This window comes from Cimex lectularius, unplaced genomic scaffold (assembly GCF_000648675.2).
Source record: "Cimex lectularius strain Harlan isolate CLEC.00 unplaced genomic scaffold, Clec_2.1 scaffold71, whole genome shotgun sequence".
NCBI lineage: Eukaryota > Metazoa > Arthropoda > Insecta > Hemiptera > Cimicidae > Cimex > Cimex lectularius.
In genome coordinates, this window is record NW_019392655.1 from 315,951 (window position 1) to 331,433 (window position 15,483).

Genomic DNA, 15,483 nt, shown 5'->3' on the forward strand with positions numbered 1-15,483 from the left:
GGGAACACAGTTTTGCGTTGAGTTAGGTTTGGTTAAGGACAAGTTAGGTTGGGTAAGAAGGATTAGGGTTAGGAAAATGTTATGATTAGAGTAAGGTTAGGGACGAGTTAGGTTAGGTAAGAAGGATTAGGGTAAGGTTAGGGACGGGTTGGGTTAGGTAAGAAGGATTAGGGTTAGGCAATGTTATAATTAAGGTAAGGTTAGGAACGTGTTAGGTTAAATATCATTATTAATGCGGTTCAATCTGAGCTGTTATGAAGGAAATTTAGGAAAGAAATCTTCGTCCAATATGACGTTGAGGTGAAGAAGAAATCAGGAGAAAAATGAGATAGTCATACAGATGACTCTCTAACAATGAACATATATTCTGTCCAAATCTAAAATATGAGCAATTAATTAAATAGATCAGGGAAGTACACCTTTGTCTTTCAAGTTGAAAACCATGACGTTAATGCTTGTGCCGTAGAAAATCATCAAATATATATCACTTACAAAGAGAATCCTCATAAAATCAGACAGCCAAGTGACTCAAAAACCATTATCAAATAAAAAATCTGGCAATATCATGGTTGCCCTGGCTACTAAAGAATTTTAAGTAATGAACAACCAGACAACCTGGTCAAAAGAGGATCCGCAAGACCGACTATGAGCCCAGAACATTGGGATAACAAGATCAAAAATAGACTCCTCCATTTCGGAATAGAACCACAAAATAAACAGAAATAGAAGAACTCAAGATTTGCCAGACACAGGACACTCATAGTTAAAGAACCCCCGCCTTAACTGGCAAAGGTTGCCACGGTCAGACTGGCTAAAACTCAGAGTAATAAGCTTCGTACCAGCCACTAGCATCTGTGAATTTAAACAACATGGGTATTCAACGACCTCATTTAAGGTTATGCAATGAGGAGGAAGACCTTACCACCAATATTTTCTAGTAACAGTTCAATGGAGGCATAACCTAGGTTACCAATGACCTACTTCTTAAAAGAAAGATCGAGTCAACTGAACTGAACTAAAGACTAGGAAAAGTAAAATAAGCCAGAAGTCTGCTTGTGCGAAGCCTCCGCTTCCTAGTTCCTCATCATCATCCACTCTTAGAGCTTTACCGTTTAAAAGCCTTGTTTAAAACCGCTAAAAATTTAGACATAGTGAATTCTTCGTCTTAAAATAGGAACGGTAGTGCACGTAGGAGCGTAGAATTGAAGATTAGAGCAGGTTTAAGGCAAACTCAGCAATTCTTTCAAACGATAAACCCATCTTTATACTGAAATTAAATCATCAGATAGTTTCTTGGGTTTAAAAAAATCGTAATTTACTTTACTCCGCTTATTTTACTGTTTTAAATTTGTTTAAAGTGTTTAAAAAAGTTCGGTTTTTTAACAGTTATTATATTTTTATACTCTGAATGTTTGCCATTTTTCACAGGTAGGAAGTAAAGGCTGTTTAAATTTTATAATTAATTTCAATTTATATTTTTTTAGATGTTTGTAATGAGACAAAAGTTGATTGTGTACTATACAGGGTGAATTGCTACTCGTGCTACAAACTTCTCCAGTAGATTCTTCACCCTAAAATGAACAAAAAAGTTCATATTGTCCATGGTCCGATTCTCAACCATTTCAGAGTAATTTCGCTTTTTATCGATTTTGAAAGATATCACGTCCTGGCGTCGGAAAATCGTGATATCTTTTAATCTAAACATTTCTCTGAAAATCTAATAGCACCGTTGAAATTCCCGTTAATTTTTCAATAAGAAGATGACGGTGGCAAAATGTTTGGGCTAATTTTTTGTGTTTTATTTCAGCCAGAACTACAAAAAGAGTGGAAAATTGTGTAAATCGGAAAGTGTATAAAGTAATCCAGAGTTTCTAATTTTAGTCTCAGAAGGCAGCAAATTTGAGGAAAACTACCTGATTTAATAACGCTTCCAACGCACTCGTCATTTTCTTATTTAGTGGTTGTGAGACCAAGATGTTGATGACAAAAAGAGAAAAAATGGTGGTTCAAGGATTGCTAATGTTTGAGAGTGACTTGCTACTCGTGCTACAAACTTCACCAGTAGATTCTTGACCCTAAAATGAACAAAAAAGTTCATATTGACCATGGTCCGATTCTCAACCATTTCAGAGTAATTTCGCTTTTTATCGATTTTGAAAGATATCACGTCCTGGCGTCGGAAAATCGTGATATCTTTTAATCTAAACATTTCTCTTAAAATCTATAAGCACCGTTGAAATCCCCGTTAATTTTTCAATAAGAAGATGAAGGTGGCAAAACGTTTGGGTCTTTCTTCCTTGACCTTCTAGCTGTTTGTAAACTTCTTAAGCATTACATACTAAATGGGCATTAAATTAAATTAAAAAATTTCAATGGAATTATGATTTTGATTCTCTCTAAAAATTAACGGGGATTTCAACGGTGCTTATAGATTTTAAGAGAAATGTTTAGATTAAAAGATATCACGATTTTCCGACGCCAGGACGTGATATCTTTCAAAATCGATAAAAAGCGAAATTACTCTGAAATGGTTGAGAATCGGACCATGGACAATATGAACTTTTTTGTTCATTTTAGGGTGAAGAATCTACTGGAGAAGTTTGTAGCACGAGTAGCAATTCACCCTGTATAAACTGATTTGACATTGATACCATAATCAATCACAATCAAACCTCTATCTGATTTCCTCGATGTGAGATATTTTCTTTTCCCCATAGTTAATAGTATTCGTTTTCCTGTTGGTCTCACTATGAATCTAAATCACATTAATATTTTTGAAGATAAAAATGTAGTTTGAAAAACAAAACAAAAATCAATGGAGCGTTGAAGGACAATAGATTTTCTCAAATTCTTTAAAAACAAATATGTTTAAACTATAAATAGGACTGATATATTCCATGTTTTTGAAAACGTTATTACCTTTATATTAGAAAATCAACGTCGCACAGAAATTAAAATTGGTTTAAAATTTTTAAAAGAGATATCGACAAACAAGTGTGAACCTTTTCGACCGTGAAATTGTTCACAGCCCAATTCATCCACGCTGCGTCGAAACCTTAGCGTTAATTTATTTAAAAGCACCATTTAAAAACCAATTATATAAATTAAATAGATCATACTGATTTCTAATGATAAAATGGAAAATGCATGCACATCTCTTTTTGATGTCCAATGGTGATTCATATGGGTATCCCTTACATTTTTTATATATTTCATAAATTTGCCCTGAGGAAGGCGAAATATATACGCCGAAAGCTTGGCAAACTTATGAAAGTTTTTTCATTAGACCTAAATCCCTGATTCACTTCTGCAATTAACAACTGTTGGTCGAACCTTATTGATTAAAAACGCTGAGTTGATATCTCATTGAGTCATCATTTCCGATTATGTTTCACAATTAAGTCGCATAAGACGTATTAGAGGAGTTACGAACAAATTTTATGTGCTGGGTCTTTTCAAAAAATACTAACTTGTTAAATATCAATAAATAAGATCTGAATAAATTCTACATCATTTGTAAACACCAAGTTGTTTTTCTGTAACTATATTTTTTAAAATGATTAATTTTAAATATTGCTCTATTATTAAGTAACATGAAACGTTTTTCTTGCAGTCATAAAAATTATGAATTTTATTAGGGAAAGCTTAAAACAGCTAAAAATACATTTTTAACACTTACACTATTTATTATTTTAACATGAATACTTTTTTGTGCTGGTATACAAATTTCTTCGGTATTTTCGTGGCATGGGCATAGTAAGGTTAAGGTTTGGGGCTAGGAGGAATTTGGTCAGTTTAGGTAGGTTAAGATTAGGGTTAGGGACGAGTTTGGTCGGTTTAAGTAGGGTAAGGATAGGGCCAGAGACGGTCAGGCATTAAGGCATCTCAGCCGGTACGCCTCGGGATGAAGTTCACTTTAGTAACCCCTGCTGTCATTTTATTTCGTAGAAGGTCTGGAGGCGTGAATAAAGAGCTTATTGCAGTAAAAAAGACAACTGGAATCCTCCAGACCCCGCCAAAAAAAAAAACCTTTTAAACAGGCTTCGAATTAGTCCCATAGTTTTTGCTAAAAAAGATCTAATACAATTGGAATCGTTCAGATGATAGTCTTTTAAACACCAATGAAAGAACCAACCACCGAATCCTTAACAATCCACGAACACATCACAAATCATTAAAAAAAGTCAGCTTTTTAGTGCAAATTCCACTTATGTTGGTGGGACCTGAGCTGGGTTGGAATGATGCTCCCCCAGATTTGAGTACAAAGTATCTCCAATGAGATCGGAGGATACATAGTCATAAAAATTATAATTTTTAATAGGAGAAGTTTGCAAAAGTTAACCATACATTTTTAACACTTATGCTATTGTAGTTTTTTTTAAACATGGATATATTGCTCTTGGGCTGGGTAAACAAACTGTTTTACCATTTTCTCGACATGGATTTAGCGTTAACGAGTAGGCATTGGTTATGTTATGTGTCTGGGGCTAGGGGCAGATTTGGTCGGTTTAGATAGGGTAAGGTTAGGGACAAGTTTGGTCAGTTTAGGTAGATAAGGTTACACATCCTCGATTCATTTATATACATAATTTACATAATATACAATGTAAATAAGACATAATCTCTCCTTGGCCATTTCATTTGTCGCCGAGAATCAAATAGATTACACGACATTTGGAAAATGGCAAAAAAGAAGGAAAATTCAAAAGGTGGGGTTGAGATGGGGGGTTAGTGTCCGAGTGGATCGAAGTCAGGATAGCTCAAGTGGTAGAGTAGCGGCGTATCTAGCCGAAGGTCGTGGGTTCGAATCCCGCTCGTGACGCTGACTTTTTATCTCAACTAAAAACCTTAATAAATTGAAAGATATTAATTGGTCAAGCGGACCACGAAAACTAGTGAATATAATATATTATGTAAATAAGACATAGTTACTGATGATGGGTGTAAATTCCCGAAACATTCAAATAAAGTAAGTAAAGAATTTATGTAAAAAACATGGATTGTTGTAAGTTTTTTTAAAACAAAAACCAAAAAATTAAAAAAGACAAATTAATCTTAAAAATTTCCATTTATAAAAAACAAATATTATATTTTTTCCTTATTCTTATTATCTTTACTTTTTCTATAATTTATGATTTTCATATTTCAGTAGACGTAAAATGTTCGATTGCTGTAACTACTGTTGCCTTTTCTTTTATCTTAAGTTTTATTTATTTTTAGTTGATTGAAAAATTGATATAATTATCTGTAGGTTCATATTATTATATTCCACTTCTTCATTACCAAATATAGACAAGAACGGGTATGTAATTTTAGTGGAAATTAATTTAATAATTCTATAATTTTTTTCACATCCTACATCTATTTGTAAAATTGAAACAATGTTTATAAATCCCAGGCCCTGAAGATGATCTCAATAAAGTTCGAAACGAGCACGATAAAGAAAATGTTTTCTAAAACCTACGTCACACCAGACCGTATCTCACGATCTCCAAATAATGTATAAATTAATTAGTAGTTTGGTCATTTCTGATTATCCTGGTCTGTCTAGCATAATCATATCTTTATAATAGAGATGAAAATACAAATATATATTTTTAAAGCTGGTTTTGACGCCTTTTGAAAGGAAAACAAGGAGAAGAAGCTGAGAGGAGGATGATCGGAAACGAGAAAAAAACCGCTGGTTCATCACACAGCAGATCTGACGGACAAATCTAACAGATTGCATATTTTCTAGTTCGATGAACTTTTTTTTGCTTAAAATTCATCTGAGCCGAACTGCTATCTTAAGAATTGAGCCATCCAAGTGGGACGTTTCCATAATATTTCTGGGTCATCGGTTCGGTATGCTTGTCGTATTGTGTCGCCGTGATGACTTTCATAAAAGCAGTCGACGTCTTGGGAAGGTCGTCAGATGCATTGACGGTAAAGCGTTGACATAGTTAAAAGAAGTGGGCAGTTTGGAACCTAGTCTCGGACAATAAATCAGTACACCGAATTAACATTTTAAAGGCGGTCAATCCGAGATTTCAATGTAATCCACCGACTTTAAGGTCACATTGTGAAATACATGTTGAAACGTTATTACATTTATATGCAAAGTCGGGAGCTTTTTGCATAGTGTACGCCGTTAATATTAATTTTAACCATAAATACTCTTATAGAGAAAATCTGACCTAAACCGAGCATATAAGATGGAAACGAGCAAGGCAGTGACATGGTTTTGTTATGCTTTAAAGTTTTCATTGTTTGATAGTTACCCATCATCTTGGTATACCTATCCTCGTTGATTTTTGTTGGCTCAACGCGTCTGAACCAACATTTTAATTTACAAGAGGAAATCTCACAATTTAAAGTTTTTGTTTTTAAAATTGCGTTTACTTATTCAGAAATCGTGAGATGCGGTCTGGTGTGATGTAGGTTTCAGAAAAACATTTTCTTTATCGTGCCAACGTTACGATCTTTATTGAGATCATCTTCAGGGCTTGGGATTTACAAACATTGTTTACATTTAACAATTTAATTTTGATTGAATATAAAAATATATATTTTGCATTGTATAAATTCACTTTTTTTCACATCGTACATGTATTTGTTAAATGTAAACAATGTTTGTAAATCCCAGGCCCTGAAGATGATCTCAGTAAAGATCGAAACGTTGGGACGATAAAGAAAATGTTTTTCTGAAACCTACATCACACCAGACCGCATCTCAGGATTTCTGAATAATTATCGATTAACGGTCACTAATCACCACACATTGCGTTTACTAATCTATTTTGACAAATTCTAATAGCACTGATAAAAATTGCAAATCTGGCTATGTTTACAATTTAAAAATGAAATAGAACTAGAAATTAGGCACGGGTTATAAACAGGATTTCGTTAATCATAACAACACATTTTTATTTAAATTTTTAGGCCTATCCTAGGCACATAATGGTCGAAAAATAGGTGAATCTAGTCTGTAATTAATTAAAATTGTAGGTTTCCGATCTACTATGAGGCAAACCTGGTTTTCTTTTTCGATCGTTTTCCTTCACTTTCGGCCTAGCCTTAAGAAACTATTTATTTTTGAGAGTTTCGGATGGTGTACTCTGACTTGTAGTAATTGAATTTTGCCGCGATAAAAGTAAATCGGATCATAGAGATTTTTTTTTTTATCTGGAACAACAAAAATTCTGACCTATTTACGCAACTTTCAAGAATTTTCAAACATTCAATTGATTTATTTGACATTGTTCAATTTATTATATTTTTTGTTTTTATTGGGTAAATTTTAAATAGGGTAAACAAATACAATAACAATCGAACAGTAAATAATTTAATATTACTTATCAGAACAAGGAACGACTAATTGTCAATTTTTAAAAATATTTATATTTGTTTTTCTAGGTAAAAAGAAGCTTGCTGTTTGATAAAGTAAACTTTATCGCAACTTATTTATCGAAACAACTTGATGATATTGGCACGTCACGAAATAAAGGGCTATTTATTGCCATTAATAAAATAATTGCCACTTAATTACCATTCGTTCCGAAAATAAAAATATTTTTTTTTACTAGTCGAACAAATTCGCGATCAATAAGGTAAGAAAGGCAATAACTATTTAGCAAAAACTGGATAATTCAAATTTTGGCAAAATGAGATAAAGGCAGATTCAAATAAATTTTAACCTATACACTAGGACAACTACATCGATTAAATGTGACTTTAATTAAATTTAAAATTTTTTTTTACAACTGCATAGAAAATGCAAATATTATGCTTTTTATGTTATATACAAATTTGCACATTTATATATCTGGCGTGATTGATTTGAACGGCCCCCATCTAGTGAAAGTGGCCATAATTGGCCATTATGGCCATAAGTCAACAGCAGACCGAAGTTTCACAATCTGATGGTCGCGAGGTCACCTGCGTTTCTGTCTTTTATGATGGCTGGGAGGAAAATGTTGAGCTGGTCAATGAGTTAAGAGGATAGTTGTTCAATTTATTGTAGAAGGAGTGTGCCAGGTTTGGGACGTAGAATGGAGCATCAACCATTGTGCCAAAGAAAAGATGGTTATACTCATAAACTGTTTTTAGCTGTTAAAACGTTCCTTTTTCAATAAGTGAATCGACAACCCCACCTCAATCTCACTTATCAAGGATTGTGGATTTTGTTAAGATTGGAACTCTAGGCTCTCATACAGTTCAAGTCTATAGGTCCAAATTGGGGTGATTAGGGTAGTTAAAAATAATCTTTTGTTACGTCAATTTAGATCTTTTGTCAAATAGTCTCTTCAGAATTTTGTATATAAGGTTACAGTAAATTTGTTTTAATCGCGTGTGTGGATTGAACTTAAATCTTTTGTCCAAGTAAATCCAAGAAATCGTATACTATTCGCTGAAGAAATTGGGAATTTGGGATGCCTTATAAATAAATTGGTGGGAGAATTTTTCTTCCATAACATAATAATAATAAATAAACAAGGATTGCCTGCAAAGTATTGATTATGCGTTATTGCACATATGTTATGATAAAATGACTTGATGCTAAATTTTATTGCCAGTCGAGCTAATAAGCAAATTTTAAGAAATATCGATGCAATAAAATTACAGAAACTTAAACAGGTTTAGAATTTATGCATTCATAGTCGTCAGTTATGCCGCACTACAAAATATCGCAATAAATATCAGACGGTTAAGGTTTTACATTAAGAAAAAAAAATCAAAACTTTATTCATCCAGTTGTGTAATTTCCTTAATTTCGAATGTCTTCTTATAATTGCACAGCTTGATTACTGACCATAACAACTTTCACCTACAAAATTTATTTAAAAGAAAATATAAAATAAATAATCTTTTTTTAAATAAGGTTAAACTTTAGGATTGAAAAGTTTTCATTTTCATGTTCATACTTGGCCTTAGTATATTACTAAAGCTAAAGACAAAATAATTGACGTAAGCGAATTAGTAAAAATTAATATCAATAAACTGCAAAAAAGCTCGGGGGAAAAGGCTAAAATAAAATAGCTGTAGAAAGGCTAAGTATGAAAACGAAAATGAAAACTTTTCAACCTTAAATCTTCAATCAACTTCCATCTATTCTAAGGATTGAAAAGTTTTCATTTTCATGTCCATACTTAGCCTTAGTACAGCTGTTTTATTGTAGCCTTTTCCCCTGAGCTTTTTTGCAGTTTACAATTTGTTGATATTAATTTTTACTAATTGGCTTACGTAAATTATTTTGTCTTTAGATTTATTTACTTATTTGCTAAGGAATGTAACTGTTATTTTTAAAGAATCTTCAGATTATGAATTGATTCAATCAATCATTATTTTTGATAAGTCTCTAATTGGGTTAGTTCTATTGTTATATAAGAAATATTAACCAAACGACCCAATTGTTTAAAGGAGTGTATTTCTTTATGTTGCAAATGTCATAAAATGTTTGGTAAGACTTGGCCAAACAGGACGGACATTTGTGCCGGAGTCGAAATAATTATAAAAAAGATCAAGGATGATATTTAGAACCAGAAATGACCGAACATATTTTGTAAATTCTGTATCTAATATTAAAGATAAAAATGGCCGAATGGAACAAAATTATTTGATATTGGGATGGGGAAAATTTTACTAAAAACTCCACACACTCCACTCTCGCCAAAAGATTACCATACATTTTCAGAGTTCTGGACAATTAGTTGTGATTTCTTCTTGAGGTGGTAAACTTGTAGTTTGATTGTTTTCCATATCCAGGTCGTTAAAATTAAAACGGTCTTACAGAAAAAAAAACAACACCAAAACTGTAAGGATGCAAGGAAATCAATGTAACTAGAATCGACCAATGTATAAATAATCTAGTTGATTTACGTAAGTTATTACACTATGACTATACAGACTATTCGCAACATCAATGGTGTTGTTAAACGAGATAATTAAAAGTTAAATATTAATCATTTATGTTTAGTGTGATCTAATTGACCAAATTACTTCTTTCGATTATTTTTTTTATGTAAGGTCTTGGTTGAGATGAAAAAGTGTCACGAGCGGGATGCTAACCCAAGCCAGCCAAAGGTCGTGGGTTCGAACCCCGCTCTTGACACTAACTTTTTCATTTCAACCAAGACCTTACATAAAAAGAATAATTAATTTAAATTTAAAGTTGACTATCGTTTCTTGAAATAAATTATGACTTTTTTTCTTCTTTTCTCTTTTTATGATTTATAAACTCATTATGGTGGCTGATGATGCTGCAGACCAGCAACAGGAAAATCCGTACGCGTTTGGCCAATCTTGAATTTAGGTCAACCGTCATATTTTTTTATCGTAGCTTATCTTTAGTTGAGAAATTTCATCATGGATCCGTAGTTTTGGTCCGGCTATCTTCGCTGTTTTGATCTGTGTTCCATCATATCAACTTCACTGGTAGGTGTGTAAAGGTAAATGTTTTGAAGTGAATTTCACAATCAGATAATACAATTAGGGTCAATTGATTAGGAGATAACGTATAATTGATTATACGTAGTTTTGAAAAATAAAATCCAAAGAATTTTTATGTCAACTGCATTGGGTAGAAAAAACAGTTGGGATCTCTTATTCTCTTGTTTCATTGGGTTTCTCGCTCCAGTTGTCTGTTTAATCTAGTTCCGGTAGATAAATATGTTTTCTTCCAAAGTTCTACTTGCCGTTAAAATTCTTTCTTTTTTTTAGCACAGATACACACCCACTACTCGAAACCCTGAAAAATTAAAAAAGCGAGGATAGGCAGACCAAGGTGATCGTGTTTTTCAAAAAAAAAGAAAAAAAAGAAAAAAAGGAGAAATTTATGTACAGTATCTTGTCTAGGGACAAAGACGGTTGAGTTTTGTCAAAACGACCGAGCAATTTTTTAAGTTAAGTTCCATCCAGATTTTTTTAAAATCCAGGAATTCAATACTATAGGCTAATAATGCATATAAAATAAGCAGCTGTTTTGAACCTTCGCCTTTTAACTAGTGGGCTATCTCTTGCATCACCCTGTTTATATCGATTTTCAAGACCCAAAACTCTGTCAGATTAAAATCATCGAGAATAGGCACAAGACTAATGAAGTCTTTATGACAATTGATAACCAAAAAACGACTGTATGAAATTTTTTTGAGTAGGAGTTTTCGTGGCCAGAAAGAAACATAGTTGACTTTAGTTAGACCAAAATGAGAGGAAACTACCAAACTACACATCAATTTATTTTCATGTATCATAAATTTGTGGTCTTTTTATACGAAAAATCATTCAATACTGTCCGGTGACAGCATTTTTCCTGGTGGGTTTATCTCTTGCCACACCCTGTTTATACCTATCAAGACCTAAAATGCTGACAGATTAAAATCACGAGGATAGGCAGACCTAGACTAATGGTCTTTATGATAGTTGATGACCAAATAACAACTATATGAAAATGTCTGTACCTTGGCTAAACACTAAGATACATAGTTGACTATTATATAATAATCCTCATTGTGGCCTATCAGCACAAAATGATCAGATACGGCAAAACTACGGAGCAATTTTTCTCTAGTTCCATCCAGATTTTTGGTCTTTTTATACGGAAAATGTTCAATACGGTGGAATAACAATTATAAAATACGCAGCTGTTTTGGCCCTTTTTTACTACCTTGCCTCGCCTTGCTCTCTCATCAACATCAAAAACTTTGTAGCTTGCCTAGGGACAAAGATAGCCTGAGAATAGTCAAACGTCCTTTTGTCAGAGCAAAATGTTCGGAAAATACCTAACTACAGACCAATTTTTTTGCATGTTTCAACCAGATTTTTTGTATTTTTGAATAAAAAAAAGAGTCAATACTATCGAGTAATAATACATATATAGTGAGCAGCTGTTTTGGCCCTTTGCACCCTTTTCACTAGTCAGTTTGTGTCTTTCTTCACCCTTCTTATTTCCCTAATCAACACTCAAAACTCTGGCTGATTAAAATAACGAGGGTAGGCAGATTTAGACTAATGAAATATTTATGATGGTTGATGAACAAATAACCTGTATGAAAAATTTTGTGGTGCAGTAGCTTGCCTAAGGACAAAGATAGTTGACTTTCGTCAGACATCGCCCCACCTCTAAAATAATCCTCACTGTGGCCTGTCGAACCAAAATGATCGAAAACGACCAAATGACATACCAATTTTTTCAAGTTCTATCCAGAATTTTGATCTTTTCATATAAAAAATGCAATACTCTCGGGTAACAATACATATAAAGTAAGCAGCTGTTTTGGCCCTTTGCATCTTTTTCACTAGTCAGTTTGTGCCTTGCCTTGCTCCCTCATCCAAAACTTTGTAGCTTGCCTAGGGACGAAGATAGTTGAGAATTGTCAGACCAAAATGATCGGAAACTACCTAACTACAGACCTATTTTTTTGCATGTTCCAACCAGATTTTTTCTATTTTTATATAAAAAAGTCCATATTGTCGGGTAACAATACATATAAAATAAGCAGCTGTTTTGTCCTTTTGCCTTTTTCACTGGTGGATATGTGTCTTGCTTCACCCTTCTTCACTCAAAACTCTGACTGATTAAAATAATGATTTTTGGCAGACTTAGATTAATAATGTCTTTATGATAGTTGATGACCAAATAACACTGTATGAAAAAAATGTTGTGCTGTATACACAGACTTTAAGACATATCGCCCCACCTCTTAAATAGTCCTCGCTGTAGACGACCAGACCAAAATAATCGGAAACGACCAATTTTCTCTAGTTCCGCACAGATTGTTGGTCTTTTTTTTTATAAATAATAAATTCAATCGTGTAACAATATATACAAAATAAGCAGTTATTCAATAATGATTAATGCCTATTATTTGAAGGGATTTGTCCATATTTGAATGAAATGCGCGTCACGTTTGATCTTGTCAAATAACGCGATACAACGATGTTGTTAAACGTTATAACGGGGTACTGTCCTTGGCCTTCACGTTACAATCCCCCTTGGGATAACTTTCTCTCTCGAACACATTAACCTTTGAGTCAAACAATCTTCTTTCTCAGTCGAATACCGGCTCCGAAAAAAACTAGGAAATGAGTTCGATACCGTTTGTCGACCTTGCCTCTCCCACTGTCTAGGTCTAGGACAGTTAGAAACCCCGAAACTCGAACACATACGGGCACGACATGATCGGTCCTTTCCCTTGAAATCTGACTTTCCAACAATTTTTTCACATTCTCCAGATCAAACCAGATCAAAAAACATTCGGTCTTTAAACGCTCCTGGACAAATATAAGAAAAAAATAAAATATTTTTTCACGGTTTGAAAGTGTACTTTCACTAAAGGTGTCTGACCTGTTAGTGTAACGTTCAATGGGACCTATATTTCTTAAGGCTCCTGATGGACTCGACATAGTTGATACTTCTTAAGATTAACGTTCTCGAAACAATCAGGGATAAAAAAAAGTTCACTAACCTCGACGTTGCTGAATGTCTGAAATGCCGTGAACACGAACATGAAACCGAGACCGAGGACGGTAACGTTAAATAACCTTTTGTCGAACATGTCGGGCTAGTTGGGCTCATACGTGTTCTCAGGGAAATTGCGACAGGTCCAGACGAAAGCTGTTTACCGACTGACAACATAAGACGATCCATTCCCTGCTTTAAAACAGCGCATGCTCATTCACTCATTCACAATTGCCCTCTCACTTTTTATTCGTACCGTCTCTCTTTTTCCCCTCCAGCTCTCGAGAATCACGCCTTCCGTCCAACGTGTAATACACTATACGCGTAATATTTTTAGAGGTGGGGTGAACGGTCTGTGTCTTAGTCTCTAGGCAAGAACGAATATTACACATAGTTGTTTTATTTGTATAATAAGATGTATTTTCACCATGTCGTTTTCGTTTATCTTCGCTTGAATATCGTTTTAATCTGACGCGTCCCGGCTTGTAGCTGATGAGGAGGGATATAAGCAGGGTGATGCAAGAACAAACCCGCCAGTTAAATTGCGAAGGGCCAAAACAACTGTTCGTTTATTTCTTTATTTCTTTATTTTTGTTATTGTATTTTATTGTTACCAGACTGATCATTTTGGTTTGTCAGTCCACAGAGAGGATTATTTTAGAGGTGGGGGTATGTCTGACAAAAGTTAACTATCTTTGCGCCTAGGCAAGATACAGTTGTTATTTGGTCATCAACCATCATAAATAGTATATGTTGGATTAACTACCTGAGTTGTGTGTTGATCAAGAATATGAGAAGAGTGAAGCACGACACAAACCACCAGTAAAAAAATCGTAGTGGCAAAACCGCTACTTACTTTATAAGTATTATTACTCTATAGCATTTACTTTTTTTAATATAAAAAGATCAAAATTCAGGAAAGAATTTGGAAAAATTGGTATGTCATTTGGTTGTTTTCGATCACTTTGGCCCGACAGGCCACAATGAGGATTATTTTAGAGGTGAGGGTGATGTTTGACAAAAGTCAACTACCTTTGCGTCTAGGCAAGCTACTGCACAACATTTTTTCATGCAGTTATTATTTCATCAACTATCATAAAGATATTATTATTCTAGTGTCGCCTGTATTCGCTATTTTAATCTTTCAAAGTTTTGAGCGTTGATGCGGAAAATAAGAAGGGTGAAGCAAAACACAAACCCACCTATGAAAAAGGCAAAGGGCCAAAACAGTTGCTTAGTGTACATGTATACCCGATAGTATCGACTTTTTTTATATAAAAATAGAAAAAATCTGAAGAACTTAAAAATGATGATATGCAGTTTGGTCGTTTCCAATTTTTTGGTTCGACAGACTGCAATGAGTTGGGGCGAACGATTTTGGACCGAAGTCAACTGCCTTTGTCCCTAGGAAAGTTTCAGCTCAAATATTTTTCATACTCTTTTTTTAATATCATTAAAACAACCTCTCATTTTCGATCATCTTGGCCTGCCAGTCTTCACTATTTTTGGGTGTTGATGAGGTATATAAGAAGGGTGAGGCAAGACACAAACCCACCAGTGAAAAAGACACCAAAACAGCTGCTTATTTTATATGTATTATTACCCGACAGTATTGACCTTTTTTGCATAAAAATACAAACAATCTCGTTAGAACACGAAAACAAAAACCCACTGGTGAATATGGCGATGGGCTAAACTTGGATTCGCAGCCAAAAAGACCAGAAACAGCCAAGCTACAAAGGAGAAAGAAAACATATCTAACGTTAAAGTTTTTTGAATTTTATTTTTCAAAACTGTGTACAATTAATTATCTCCCAACTATACCAAATTCAGTTACCTGATTGTGAAATTTACATCAAAACATTTACCTTCACAAAAGAGATAAGTTGAAATGTAGACAGATTAAATCAGCGATGACCAAAATGATCGGAAACGATTAAACTAGTGGTTTAACATATACCGAAGGGCGTAAATAAATGTCATGAATACAGATACGCTACGATAAAAAAAAAATAACAAATAAAAATGTCACGGTTGCAATAAATTCA

The 15,483-nt window shown here is 33.8% G+C and overlaps 1 protein-coding gene across 1 annotated transcript in view; it reads right to left on the minus strand.

Annotated features, from left to right (window-relative positions):
- LOC106668264 (UNC93-like protein MFSD11) overlaps window positions 1-13,622 on the minus strand; it is a 28,211-nt gene extending 14,589 nt beyond the window's left edge. The window contains exon 1 of the mRNA XM_014396858.2: window positions 13,443-13,622. Coding sequence (XP_014252344.1) covers window positions 13,443-13,532 — 90 coding nt within the window. The 5' untranslated portion in view covers window positions 13,533-13,622. The remainder of the gene's footprint in view (window positions 1-13,442) is intronic.
- Between the last annotated feature and the right edge of the window lie 1,861 nt (window positions 13,623-15,483).